The sequence below is a fragment of the Capra hircus genome, chromosome 22, assembly GCF_001704415.2.
Source record: "Capra hircus breed San Clemente chromosome 22, ASM170441v1, whole genome shotgun sequence".
NCBI lineage: Eukaryota > Metazoa > Chordata > Mammalia > Artiodactyla > Bovidae > Capra > Capra hircus.
In genome coordinates, this window is record NC_030829.1 from 14,678,839 (window position 1) to 14,692,445 (window position 13,607).

Genomic DNA, 13,607 nt, shown 5'->3' on the forward strand with positions numbered 1-13,607 from the left:
GTGACCCTTTTCCTCTTTGTCATTTCAGGCCTGAGTCTCGCCTGGAACTTCTTCCCACCACAGCCTGCAGAGACACGGAGAACAGTGCCGTGCTCATCCTACATCTTTCTTACTGGTGAGTTGACTTGACTGATTACCAACTTCAGAGAGTCCCTTCCTTGAGACTCCCATCTCACGGCCACATGTGTCCAGCAGTCCTACTGGGGGCACAGGACAGGGCAGAACACAAGTGTGATGACGGGGCCCCGAGACTGAGGGGCACTCAGGGGGCACATGAGATGAGGCTGGGAAGGCCCAGGACCAACACTGTGGGAACCAAGCTCACCAATGAGGTGGACCCAGGCACGGACACGGCCTGGCCTCTGTCCAAGAGGGATGCCCCTGGGTCAGGCTGCCCACCACCAGCCCGCCTGGGCCAACGAAGGTGTGTCCCTGGCTCCAGGCATTACCGTTTCTGCAGGACGGTAACAAACTCCGTGAGCCGGTCGCGCTCCACCTCGGCAGCCTGCCAGAGGGCCTTGAACTCCGTCACCTGTGTCTGCCAGCCTTTTTGTTCAGGGGAGTCCAAGAACCTGGGGACCAAGGTAGGGGCAGAGATCAGTTAAGGGTTACCTGAAGAGATGCTTATCCCTGTGAGGGTGGGAGGGACTAGAAGGACATTCACGGGTCCTCAAAGGGAACCAGAGAGAAGGAAGACAGCCCAGTCCCTTCTGGCCTCTTCCGCTGGCTTCTTCTCAGGCCTCCATTCCTGGTTCTGCTGAAGTCTCTCGACCTCACTTAGCTGGCTCCAAAGCTAGACCCCACAAAGACTAGAGTTTCATCAGCACCTCTGTCCACCCAGTCCCTGTAGGGGCCTGGAATCAGTCTGGTTGCCTTGGAAGCTGACTCTTGGGGACCTGGTGGTACCCTGGGAATCCGTGTGGTATGGGACCTGGCATCCCTTCTCAGTGCCAGCTGGGCCCAGCTCCTGTCTCCCTGTCAGCCTGTCCTGGCCCTCCTGTATCTCCTGGCACGACCCTCAGCTCAGTCCTCTTTCCTGGGCCCTGGACTCCTGCTTTGTAAATTAGTCAGTTTTCTCCAGCCCTCATCCAGCCTATCTCTGGTTCCCTCTTACCGCTGGACCTTACCTGCTGGCTGGGGTTGGGACCAAAAGGGAGCTCTGCACCACCCCCTACCCCCAGAGCACTTGTACAGTGCCAAGCTGCTCTCTCCTTTGCCCTCACCCTTCCTAGGGAGACCCTGGTGAGGCTGACTTGCTCTTCCAGAACCACAGGACATGGGAAGGGTTGGGCTGAGGCCGGGAGCCCAGAAGCTGACTGGCTCCCCTCTCTGGGCCCCAGTCCTCCCGATGAACAGGGGTTGGTTGAGGTGGGCTCTGAGGACTGCAGGCTCCTCCCCGTTCTGGTTCCTAAGTATACTCTAAGGCTTTGCCACTCAGTGTGGTCTCTGAATCAGCGAGCTTGCTGGAAATGCAGGATCCCATTTCCTGCAGGATCCTACCTGCGGAGTCAGAACCTGCTCTAACCTGGCAGATCTTCAGCTGATTCGTGTGCAGTGAGTTAGGAAAACCTACTCTAGTCACCTCTGTGGTCTCACATGCTGGGGGAAGGCATTACCCCCTCTCTCCATCTGCCTCCCAGGCACCGCATCTGAGCCAGCACACTAGCCCTGACAGACACGCTCTCTGGGGTCACTCCTACTCGCTGAACATCTGTCCTGTCCCTGATGGGAGGGAACTGTGAGCTCCGTGAGGGCAGGGCTCACATGTGGTTGGCCTCAGTAAATATGTGTCTTGTGGAAGACACAAGCTTAAGAACCAGCAGTCTGGCCAGCCTGGGGCACATTGGCTCCAGCAGCCCTTGGGGTGCAGAGGTCATGGCCGCATAAGCCTGAAAGGGACCTCGGGGTCGTCTTGTCTACCCTCTGCTCTCACTACTGTGATGACTGCCTCAGAGCCTCTGTCCTCCCTGTGCTGTGAGGAGGGTGTGACTTGGGCCCTGGAGGCTCTGAGTCAGACCCCTCTCCCCCGTGCCCTTGTGGCCCCAGGCTGATGGAGGGGGCATCTGCAGGGCTGGCTTCAGCCCACGGTGCCTGTGCCGCCAGATGTCAGGCCAGAGGCACCACCCCCAGACACTTCCTGGGGGACAGCCCCCAGGATTTGCCGAGAGCCACACAGCAAGGTGAATGTGAGACAGAGGCCCTTGAGAGGCCTCAACCAGAACCTAATCTGACCTGCCCAAGGAGTGGGGGCAGGAGCTGACAGCGCGAGCACGGCTCCAGTGGACGGGACACAGGACACAGTGAGGCAGGACAACGCAGCCCTTTGTCCGTGAGCTGGCAGGAAGGACAAAGGGCCCATTGGAGTGCCACGGCTTGATTCTATCAACAAAGAGCGGGCCAGAGAGCTGAGGGGATATCAGTGGCTTAAAGTGGGAACTGTGTGACGTGAAATTCTCCCCCCTAGAGACAGACTCTCAATGGGCAAGAGGAGGCAAGGGAAGCTTCTGGGCCCTAGGCCCTGGAAGGCTCCTGGTGCGAACTCTGGTAACAGAAGGAACACTAGGCCAGGACTCCTATTGTGAAGCCACTTGCCCTTTCAAACTTAGATAAGGCCCTGGACCTCCCTGACCCTCCATGTCCCTATGGAACCTGGGAAGAGTCCCCAGACTTGGCCTGGCCTCAGTTTCCCCTCCTTGTAATGGGATGGTAACACTGGCTGAGTGATCAAGGATGGGAAGTCCTGTGAAGGCATGGTGCTGAGAGGGCTGGGTTCCTACCTGGGTGAGGCCCCATGAGGGCTGGGCAGGGAAGGCCATGTGAGAGAAGATTCCACCAGTGTGTGGCCCAGGCTGGTCACGGAGCTGTGCAAAGACAGAATGGGCTCATCACCATGGGCAGGCAGGCTGGGCCCGGCTGTGAGGGGAGCAGGGGCCAGCAGGGACCTGGGAGTGGAGGAGGGGGCAGTGCTGGCCCTTACAGCCTCCCTGTGGATTTGCCGCCCTCCTTTCCAGAACTCTAGCTCGCTTAAAAACAAGACAGAACCAGTGGACAGCAGAGCCTCAAAGGGTCCAACACGGGTCTGTTTGAGAATCCTAGAAGCAGGTGAGAATTGAGGCCAGCTGGGAACCAATTTTACAGACAGCTGCAGCCAAATGCTCTTGAAGTAATGGTATCTGGAACTCACTGGCCCCTTCATACAGACTCGAGGGTGACGGAAGGGGAGGCCCACCTATCAGAAAGACAATACCACAGACATCGTAAAATTGCATCCGTGGCTTCCTGCCCTTTCTTCTGAATAATGAAGATGCACTTTCCAACCCATCCCCACCCCATTTTTTCTTACCGAGAAGATCCAAGCCTGCCAGCATGATCGCCCGCTGAGGCTGGGGGCTTGGTCAGGCCAGGGTCCTCGGGGAGCTTGGTGGAGGCCCGGCTAACCTCGGGCCCACTGGAGCCCTCGTCTACTCCTTTATTCCGAAGATACTGCAGGGAACAGACGTAGGTTCCATCATCAGGGCCTTGGCTCAGAGGCCTGGAGAAGGCAGGAGGGGGCCTTGGCTTGATTTCGGGGCTTTCAGGGGATATGAAAGAGGCTTCTTTTCAGGAGTGCAACGCGAGGCCTGTTGGGTGAAGCCACTGCTTGCATGATAATAACAGCTCATAATGCCTCTCTTCAGAAAGGGAGCTTCGTAGCCAGAGGAGGGTGACCGGGCCAGGAAGCTGTTCCGCATTCAGGTCCCAAGGGGAAGTGAGGGGGCAGGTCCACCTCTCTGGGTAGCCCCACCCACATGGGGGTGAACACCAGGTGTGACTTCAGGCCTTTTTCAGCTGGAGGTACGAAGACCTTCCCAACACCTGAAGCCAAGAGCAAGGCTGGCAGCCTGGCCCGGAGGCTGGGCTACTCAGGCCCCCACCTTCCCCCATCCCTCCCTCTTCCAGATGGTTGGTGGCGCCAGTGGAAGGAGGAATGTTCAAGAACCCCCAACGGGAGGTCTGGCCACCGTCAACAGCGGGACAGTTGGTGTGAGCCCCGAACAGCCTGGCACGTCCCCTAAGCCCCGGCCACTCTGAGGAAGCTCGCCGTGTGTGCCCATTTGTCTGGTGGGTAGTGCTTGGCCCCTAACTGCTCGGTGTGACCTCTGAGGTGAAGGTCAGTCCTCTTTTCTGTGCCTGGAGCCAGGACAGCAGTGAGGTGGAGATACTGTGACCTCCAGGCCTCTGCTAAGGCAAAACTTCCTCAGGAGCTCATGTGTTAGACAGGTATTTACTGAGCAACTACTGTGTGCCTTGGCCAGGCACTGAGGCACCACGGTTGGTGCCCCCTCAAGGAGAATTTGGGAGAGAAAACCGGAAAATGATCACACTGGGTGACAAAAGTTTGGCTTGGGGATGCACAGGAGTTAGGAGAGTACCCAGGAGGGGCTTGTAATACAGACTGGGAGCCCCGGAGCTTCCTGGAGGAGCTCTGGACTAGTAAGATGTCAAAGCTGAGGGGGAGGGTGGGGAAGGCATGTGCTTTGGGTATGTGCACAGGCCCAGAGTGGGGAGAAAGCAGGGCCATGGGGAAGCTCAGTGGCATCCACGTGGTCAGAGTGGTGGACGGCGGGCAGTGAAGAGAAGATGCAGGAGGGGTGGCAGCAGGAGCCAGTCATCTGGTGCCCTGCAGATTGGACAAAGGAGTGTGCTTCCCTTCTGCCACCCCACTGCCTGGAATGTGGATAAAAGTGCTGGCACTGTGGCCACCACCTTGGGTCATGAGGATGAAGGCCACAGCTGGGGAGGGAGAGGGTAAGCTTGCAGGAGCCTGGACCCTTGAGGGCCAGGTGAGCCACAGACAGGTTTTACAAGGAGCAGGGAGACAATCAGATCTGTACTTCAGAGAGGAAAGGTGTGTGCAGCATGGGCTGGGGAGCCAGATGGAAGCAGGGAGCCAAAGCGGGGCCAGGTAGGAGATGGTGCGGCCCAAGGGAACACAGGTGGAGAGAAGAGGAAGTGGCTGAGGCTTCTCTGAGTACTGGGTGGACCTGCCCCGACTTGGGAGCCAGCAGGCTGAGCCAGCACCCCACTCACCTGCACACTGAGCTGCCCAATCTCCAGCTCCAGCTGCCGCACCTTGGCCTCGCGCTCGGCCACCATGGCCCGCAATTGGGCCACCAGGCTGCTGCTCCGCTGAGCCTCGCTGTTGAGCTGCTGGTCTAGGCGGTGCTGAGACACTCGAGTCTTCTCCTCCTGCAGACTCAGGCTGCTCAGAATCTCCTGGAGCTGCTTCAGCTGGTCCTGTGGGGCCGGGTGGGAGGGTGGGCGAGCGGAGCCACGACTCTCGATAGAGAAGGACAAGAGAAGACCAGCAACCCACCCATTCCTTGCTCCTCGGGAACCTAACAGTGGGACGCTGGTGTTCCCTTGAGAAGGAAGAATACTTTGCCTGCCCTCAGCGGGCATTCAAACAAGTTTTCCTGTCCTCAGCTTCCTTCTCCTTGAGATCACGTTAAGAAGGACATCCAAGGGGCTTCCGGGAGCCCCATCCAAGGAGATTTTACGATCAGATATGTCTGGTTTGAATTCAGTTGTGTGGCCTTGGGTGACTTACCTAGCTGTGAAATTGGATTATGTGTTCCTAAGGGTTATCTTCCCTGGAAGAGGAAGTGGCAACCCATTCCAGTACTCTTGCCTGGGAAATCCCATGGACAAAGGAGCCTGGCAGGTGACTCACCATCATAAACCACACCCCAAGACCCCAGACGGGTGTGCTGTTGCTACCACACAGACAGGGATATCCACTGGCTCCCCTCAGTCATCCTTTCCATTCCTCCATGAAAAATAACCCAGGGTGTAACCGCATCTGGCCGGCTCCCCCATCCTCTTCTTCTTCCTTTGGGGTCCACAGGCTCAGTGGCTCATGGCTGGCATCAGCCTCTCACAGCAGGTCCGCTGCTGGCCCTCTGGCAGCCTCTATGCTGCTCCTGTGCCCAGCGCCAGGCTTTGGGGCTGGGCCCAGCAGAGCAACGAGCTCCCGGGTTATGTGGGTGGCATGTTGGGGCACATGAGGACTCTGGGGGCTGGGACTGGGTCACAGGTCTCTGGTTGGGGCGGGGGCCCCAGAGGTGACTGTACCATGAGGGCGTCGATCAGCTCATCGTCATGCCGGCCCTTCTCCACAAGGGTCCCCATCTGACTCCTGAGGGTCTTCACTTCGCTTGACAGCACCTTGTTCCGGGACCTCATGCCCTCAAACTTCTTTTTCAGCTCTTCGAGCTCTCTCTGGAGGGCATCCCGCTCTGCCGCAAGTTTCTGTAATCAGAGGGGGCAGTCACAGGCTGCAGGGCTGAGTGGGACCCTGGGTCACGCCTGAGCCTTCACTGCCACTCACTGATGAGGCCAGAGCAGAGAGGGTTTGGGACCCCAGGGACTGCAACCCACTAGGCTCCTCTGTCCATGACATTCTCCAGGCAAGAATGCTAGAGTGGGTTGCCGTCTCCTGCTTCAGAGGATCTTCCTGACCCAGGGATCGAACCCACATCTCTGGCATCTCCTGTATTGGCAGGCGTGTTCTTTACCACTGAGTCACCTGGGAAGCCCCAGTGTGTCTTCTGAGGACCCTCAATCCCTGCCTGGGTGGCAAAAAGAGAAAAGCTATGCTTCAGTGGACAACACTAAGCCTAACGTTCAAACTGAAGTGTCTCACCCCATCAAGAGCTAGTTTCAGGCCCAGCATCTCCACAACAGCCATAGTGGGGCCACTCTGATATTCATGAAGTGGGCTTGGGGTGAGGAACCAGTCAGGCCACTCAGGGTGGACCAGCAGGGCATGAGGAACATGCCCAGAGGTGACCCCGAACCTCAGAGCCTCTGAGTCTTCACAGAGGTGGTCGTGGTCTCCCGGCTCCACGTGCCCCTGACCTCCTGCCAGGCACACCTACCTCCCATCCTTCCTGTTTTTCCCTCTCCAGGTTGCGGATCCGCAGCAGATTTTTCTCCTGGGCCGACAGCTTCCTTGGGTCGGGATAGACAGACAGCTCACTGGCTGTTTCTTCGGACCGGCTCCGGGTCTGTCCCAGCTGTTTCTCAAGCTCTCGAACCTGAAGGTGGTTCCACAACAGGTCTGCAGTCAGACTCGACCCCTCAGAGGGGCCGTCCTGTGACGCGATGGATGCATGACCCCCCCAGACAGACGACACCGCAGTTCCAGATGGGTGTGGAGGCCCCTAGGAGAGGGACTGTGGGGGGGGAGGGTTGGAAGGGGTCTGTGGCAGCATCCTGAGCAGAGCAGGGGAAGACACCAGAGAGGCATTGCTTGGCAAACAGAAACTTCAAAGTAAATGAGAAAAATCACCCTATCTCTGAGGCCGAGAAGCAGATGTGGAGCCCTGGGGACTTGGGAGGGAAAGGACAGCAGGTCTCAGGACCAGGAATAGCTAACAGACAGGCCACCTGAGCCTGGGATGCTCCTCAGGAGGCCACGGGTTCCTGCAGGAGATGCTGCGAGGGAGGGCAGGGTGTGGAAGTTGGGAGACCAGCTCAGAGCCTCGCTGGCTGTGACTCTGCACAAACTACTTCTCTGAATCTCAGGTCCCTCGTTTGTTAAGGGTAGGGGGTCTATGAGTACACCCTGTATAATGTTATGAGAATTCAGTATCCCAACTTGTCTGAGCCTGGGAATTCCCAAGACGTTTCTTGGGGTGACAAATCTTGGGGCCCACTCCAGGGGAAGAACCCTGGGATTTGCATTTTAAACAGGTGCTATAGATGATTTTTAGTTTAGGCAACTTTGAGAAACCCCAAAATGGCCTGGGGGAAGCCCTCAGCACAGGGCAGGTGGAAGTCATCCTACAGAACAATGGCTTTATCACTTGGAGTTTAATGTGGATAACCCTAGGGCCCTTCTAACCCTGATTTCTGTGTCAACACAACATAAATGGTGTGACCCTGAAAGTGTTAGTCACTCAGTCGTGTCCGACCCTTTGCCACCGTGTCGACCATAGCCCACTAGGCTCCTGTGTCCATGGCCAGGAGAAAAATTCACTGGGATCCCTGGTAAAGGGCTGCAGAATCAGCGCCCTCGTGTGGCACTGTGTGGTAATTCCATTTAAGCGCTAAAGAACCCGCTTTTAACCATTTATTTACACAGCTTTACAACACTAACAATAATAACTAAAGTGCTGAGTGCTTATTATGGCCAGCCACTGTGCTGGGTGCTTCCCAAACATTATTTTGTCTAACCCATAACAATCCTACAAAGAAGGTATTATTATCTCCATTTTACAGGTGCGGAGACTGAGACACAGAGATGAAGAGTTTTGTTCAAAGACACCAAACATGTAGACCAATGACTGAGGCCAGACTCAAACTCAGGTCTCTGGAAGCTCAAGGCCACACACTGGTTGTTAATTACAGTTTTTTGGAGACCTCTTCATTTGGCTTCAAGGATCCCACAGGAGACCCTGAGGGTAAAAGCCACTGGAGAAGCTGGGGTGAAGGCGAACCTGCACGTGGCAAACAGTGGAAGTGGCCCACCTAACTGTGTGTCTGTTAGTTGCTTGGCCCAGCTATCCTCAGACAGCGTTTCCTCCATGCCAGGCACTGTGGTAAGCAATTTACACATGTGCACGCAATCAGTCCCCCCACAACCTGAAGGGTAGATGCTGTCATTATCCACAGTACAAAGAGGAGGAAACTGAGACACAGAGATGAAGCAGCTTGTCTGAGGCCACACAGTTGGTGAGTGGAGAGCTGATATTTGCTGTTTTTAAAAATATATATATTTATGTATTTGGCCGCACTAGGTCTCAGTTGGGGCACATGTTAGTTGTGGGATGTGGGATCCAGTTCCCCGATCAAGGATCGAACCCAGGGCCCCTGCATTGGGAGCATGAAGTCTTAGTCACTGGACCACCAGGGAAGTCCCAGAGAGCTAAGATTTGAATCCAAGCAGTCTGGCTGCAGAGCCCCTACTCGCAGCCTCTTTGTTGCTGCTCAGTCACTCAGTCGTGTCCAGTTCTTTGCGACCCCATGGACTGCAGTATGCCAGGCTTCTCTGTCTTTCACCATCTCCCAGAAATGCTCCAAAATATTTAGAACATAAAAACGGAGACAGGCTAAGATTTTTTTGGTGGAGGGTGGGGTGGATAATTGAAACTTTCAAAAGCCTGCAAGCATTTGGACAAAACTGGAAAAAGCCTACAATAGTCATGCAAATTTACATGAACTAGGGGGAAAAAAATCTGCCTGGAGTGAAATAAATCAAAGGCTCTGGCATTTGTTGAGCGCCAGCGCCTGGCATGTAGTGTTCCATAAATGCTTGTTCGTTAAACAACGAATGAAAATCAGGCTGCTTGGGGGGAATGTGAAACAACAGCCCTGTGAGTGCGCTCCACAGAACCTAAAGGCCTTTTTTGGGTTCTGTGTCTCTTAATGTGGGCCATCATGGGTCTTTCTAGGGCATCTCAAGCCTTACGTTCAGGGCCAGGAGGAGTCTGATGACTCACTCACCTTGCTCTGCAGGACGAGGATCTGTTGAGCCCGACCCCTCCAGGTCCCAGGCGAGGACAGGAGCTGCTGGATGTTCACATCTTCCCCAACCTCACTAGTCAAAACCTGAAAAAGGTGGGGCCTTCAGTATGACCCAAACCACAGTATGTGCAGAAATAGTGCTGCGTGCCTGGCATTCCCAGAAGACCCGGCCTCCACCTGCACAACCACCCCCGTCTCCCCCCTCCCCACCTCAAAGGTCAGTTGACCACGCTGTAGAGCAGCTCTCCCTGGGAAAGCAGTAAACCCACCTTCCCCAGCACTTCCCAGTGATGCTCAGAGCAGACAAGGAACTGGTGACAGTGCCCAGGCGGGGCCGCCTGCTCCTGACATATTCTGGAATGAGTGAATCACAAAGTTGACCAAGACCTGCTTCCTAAATCTGTTCACCTGTCACCCTGAACTGAGATTGTTTTGGAGGTTACAGGGACGGCCTCACCACAGGGCCTTGCCCTATGTGCAGAGCAACAGACAAGGGGCCATGTCTGAGTGCAGCAAGGCAGGGGCCTACCAAATGTCACTTGGGGATATTTGCTTCCAGAAGGGCCCAGATTTGTGGTTGTTACAGGGAGATGTTCAGGCTCGACCTCAAGGCTTTGAGGTAGAAACAGTACACCCCAGCTTGTGCCCTGGGCCCCTCTGTAGCCTGTCACGGAAACTGATCTAGCGTACCAAGTCTCTGGTGCTTGTTTCCACAATAGAGCTCTGTTTTGGAAATCTTGGCTGGTCTGAGTGGTTCCAGCAGGGAAGACAAATGCCAGAGAATTCACTATGTAAATAAAAATAAATAATGAACCAGCTGGGCCTGCCTCCCAAGTCTGAGCATTTTCCTTTGAAAGGGGCCTTTAATCCACAAACAACCTTTCCGTTTTCTAATATTAGAGACAGCAGAGGACAGGAGGTGGATCTTGGTAGGCTTCCAAGTCCAAGGTGGCTTATTAAGGAGACACTCAGGGTCTGTTGGGGGACACATAGCACAGGGAAGGTTTAAGGGACTTTCTAGGGTGGACAGCACTGTCTTCCGTCCAGGGTTGGGTGGGCACCACAAGGGCCTCTGTGCAGGGACCTGCAGGAAGCCAGCAATCCCCCTTACCAGATGGGTCTGTTTAAAGAGCTGGTGGAAGGAAGTTACTGGATCTGGAGCCTGACCCAGAACAAGCAACATGATGCTCACAGGACCAAGCTCCTGAACGGAAGGCATTGTCCAGCCATGCCCTTCCCAGCCCTAGTCCCAGCCTTACAAGAGGACCTGAACTTTGACCCGGAAGTACCTTCTGGGCCATTCGGAGCTCCTGCTTCACAGCCTGGATCTGGTTGCGGAGGTCACTCATCTTCAAGTTTGTGGCCGCCAACCTGTCCTGCAAGACTTTCACCTCTGGGTTCTCCGGCTGGTTGGGAAAGACAGGAGGGAGAGAGGTCACTTGAAGCCTAAATAGTAATAATACTCACAGCTCCCGTTTCTCCAGGTGTGTGCAGGTACCATGCTAAGGCTCAACAAGAGGAACCCATCTCATCATCATACCCGCTGTGAGGTAGGTCCTGTTGTCAGACCATTGTGGATGCAGAGCAGAGGCTGGTGGAAGGTGAGCCCCTTGGCTTGAGGGACCTGGTAAAGGGGAGCAGGGATGTGGATCCTGGCAGCCCAACTCTGGGGCCTGAGCCCTGTGCTCAAGTGTGGCCCACACACGTGTGGACACCTGTGGTTGACCACAGACCGGGAGCATCTGGAGGAGGCTGTTCCCCACCTCCCCAGACACTCACAGGTTTGAATGGGCTGACCCTGAAGTCCCTTTAATGCCAAAGTTCTGTGAGCCTCAGGAGCTTCTATTGAAGTCAGAAATGGGGAGCACATTAGCTCCCCATTTTGAGAAAAATTTCATCCAAATAGTTTACATGAAATATTATTATTAAAAAAAAAACTGAGAGACTTGGTATCACAGCAAATCCGCTCTCACTCAGGATGAAGAGGGAACAGGTTTATTTATAGAAGCCTGCCCTAGCTTGGCAGGGGGGCCACAACCATTCTAACTCAGAGCCTCCCTCTCCTAGAATCATCAGACTGGGCCTTGGGCTCCCTTTCCTGGCAGTAAGTTCACTAAATAGAAATAAGGACCCAGGGCTTCCCTGGCGGCTCACTGGTAAAGAATTTGCCTGCCAATGCAGGAGACACGGGTTCGATCCTTTATCTGGGAAGATCCCACATGTGGCAGAGCAACTGCGCCCATGTGCCACAGGTACTGAGCCTGTGCTTTAGAGCCCAAGAGGTGCAGCTCCTGAAGCCCGTGCGCCCTAGTGCTCTGCAACAAGAAAAGCCACCCAGTGAGAAGCCTGCACATCGCAACTAGAGAAAAGCCCTGCAGCAGTGAAGACAGCACAGCCAAAAATAAATAAATAAATGAATAACATCACTTTTTGAAAAAAGAAATAAGGACCAGTTTAATCCCCCAGTGCTCCATTTCTGTGGTATAAAGAATTGTAGGAACTATGAAAACTCTGCCTGTTAGAGTTCTTAGCAGTGTTTTTTTTTAATAATAATATTTCATGTAAACTATTTGGATGAAATTTTTCTCAAAATGGGGAGCTAATGTGCTCCCCATTTCTGACTTCAATAGAAGTTCCTGAGGCTCACAGAGCTTGGGCATTAAAGGGACTCCAGGGTCAGCCCCTTCAAACCTTCCATAGGTGGGGAAAATAAGTTTCTGAAAAGGGAAATACATGCCCTTTCAGGCACACAGCTGGCTGAGGTGACAGCAGTAGGGTTAGAAGCCTGGTCCTTCCCTTGCACCAACTGATTCTCCAAATTTAAGCTGCTGCTGATGCCCTGGCATGGTGGCAACAGGTACGCTGGTTGGTGGGCTGAGGGTCCCACTGGCAGTGACGCCGAGACCATCTGCTCCTGTCCCAAGACATCAGGTGGGGTAAACTTCTGGGAAACAGGGTGGATACCGCAGCAGCTTTCTGAATTTTTCTTAGTAGGCACAGATTAAAACCTCCGGGGAATGCTAGTGAAAGATTGACCCAGGAGCCTGGGGGTGGGCAGCCCCTGTGAAAACCACTGATCAAAGCAACGAGACCTGCACACAGAGCCAGGAAAGCCTGGACTCACTGGGTCTCCTCATCTAGGAAATGCTTGCGTCCTCACAGCGCCACCATGAGGCTGAATAGAGTAAGCAGTGTGAGCAGAATTTGCAACCTGAGAATTTAGGCAAAACACAAGGGCGTCTTTTTTTTAATCTAATTTTTTGTCTGTCCTTCCCCCGTCTGGCTGTCTGCCATCCCTTCCCACTGTTGTTGGGGGCCTGTCTGCCCCCTGCTAAGGTGCTGCTTTGAATCTTCCCTGGGTTAGGAAGCAGCAACCCCTGCCTGACAACCCCCTCCTGCCCTATCCCTCAGGCTCTGGTGGGTGGTGGTGCAGGAGCTGAGAGAGCACTTGAGAGCATGAGGGCACAGAAAGGGCACTCAGATTGCATCTCGATCTGGAGCCCAGGCAACCTCTCCAAGGCTCATTTTCTCATCTGTGAAATGGGGGCATCTTATACCAGCCTCTGGGGTACCTGTGAGTGTTGATGGGATAATGCATGTAAAGGGTGCTCCCTGGGGCAGATTCTGACAGATGGTGATGCCCAGGGGGCATAACTTGGCTTGGGTCGGCAGCTGGCAAAGGTGGCTGAAGGTTAGATGGTGTTCTGGTGAGGGCATCAACCCATCTGTTCTGCCAGGCTCCACACCTCACCCCCAACCCGGGAAGATGTGCCAACCCACCTCCTTGGCATTTCAGAGCTGTTTCTGCCCAGAGTGAGATACCACAGGCTTTCTGGGGGTCGTGGCTTTTTCCCCTGAAGGAATACCTGAAACGGTGTCCAGGGGGAGCAGACAGTGCCAAGGCCGCATACAACAACAGCTTCTTGAGGCCTCATGCAGGGAGAGGGAGTTCAGCTCTACTCTGGAATGCACTCGGAGCTCTGGGCCTGGACGGGGGTGAGCCCGCAGGCTATGGAGCATGGCCCAGGCCTGGGTTGGCCTGAACAGTCTAATGAGAGGGACATGGCTATTGTTCTTGCTCTCAATAGAAGAGGCCT

The 13,607-nt window shown here is 54.8% G+C and overlaps 1 protein-coding gene and 1 long non-coding RNA gene across 3 annotated transcripts in view; one reads left to right on the top strand and one right to left on the bottom strand.

Moving 5' to 3' along the window:
• LOC106503415 overlaps positions 1–11,799 on the top strand; it is a 24,417-nt gene extending 12,618 nt beyond the window's left edge. The window contains exons 3-7 of one of the 2 annotated variants that reach the window (XR_001919978.1): positions 29–115; positions 3,940–4,101; positions 6,951–7,100; positions 8,266–8,585; positions 10,995–11,799. This is a non-coding gene — a long non-coding RNA (uncharacterized LOC106503415). Of the gene's footprint in view, positions 1–28; positions 116–3,939; positions 4,102–6,950; positions 7,101–8,265; positions 10,345–10,994 lie in introns of those variants that run through there. The other variant, XR_001297093.2, reaches the window with a different exon arrangement.
• Positions 1–13,607, bottom strand: part of CCDC13 (coiled-coil domain containing 13) — a 34,359-nt gene that overhangs the window by 7,950 nt on the left and 12,802 nt on the right. Inside the window, exons 5-12 of the mRNA XM_018066904.1 lie at positions 10,800–10,916; positions 9,490–9,594; positions 6,921–7,079; positions 6,115–6,291; positions 5,071–5,277; positions 3,344–3,483; positions 2,778–2,861; positions 450–572 (exon numbers count right to left, since the gene is read on the bottom strand). Of these exons, the coding sequence (XP_017922393.1) occupies positions 450–572; positions 2,778–2,861; positions 3,344–3,483; positions 5,071–5,277; positions 6,115–6,291; positions 6,921–7,079; positions 9,490–9,594; positions 10,800–10,916 (1,112 nt within the window). The remainder of the gene's footprint in view (positions 1–449; positions 573–2,777; positions 2,862–3,343; positions 3,484–5,070; positions 5,278–6,114; positions 6,292–6,920; positions 7,080–9,489; positions 9,595–10,799; positions 10,917–13,607) is intronic.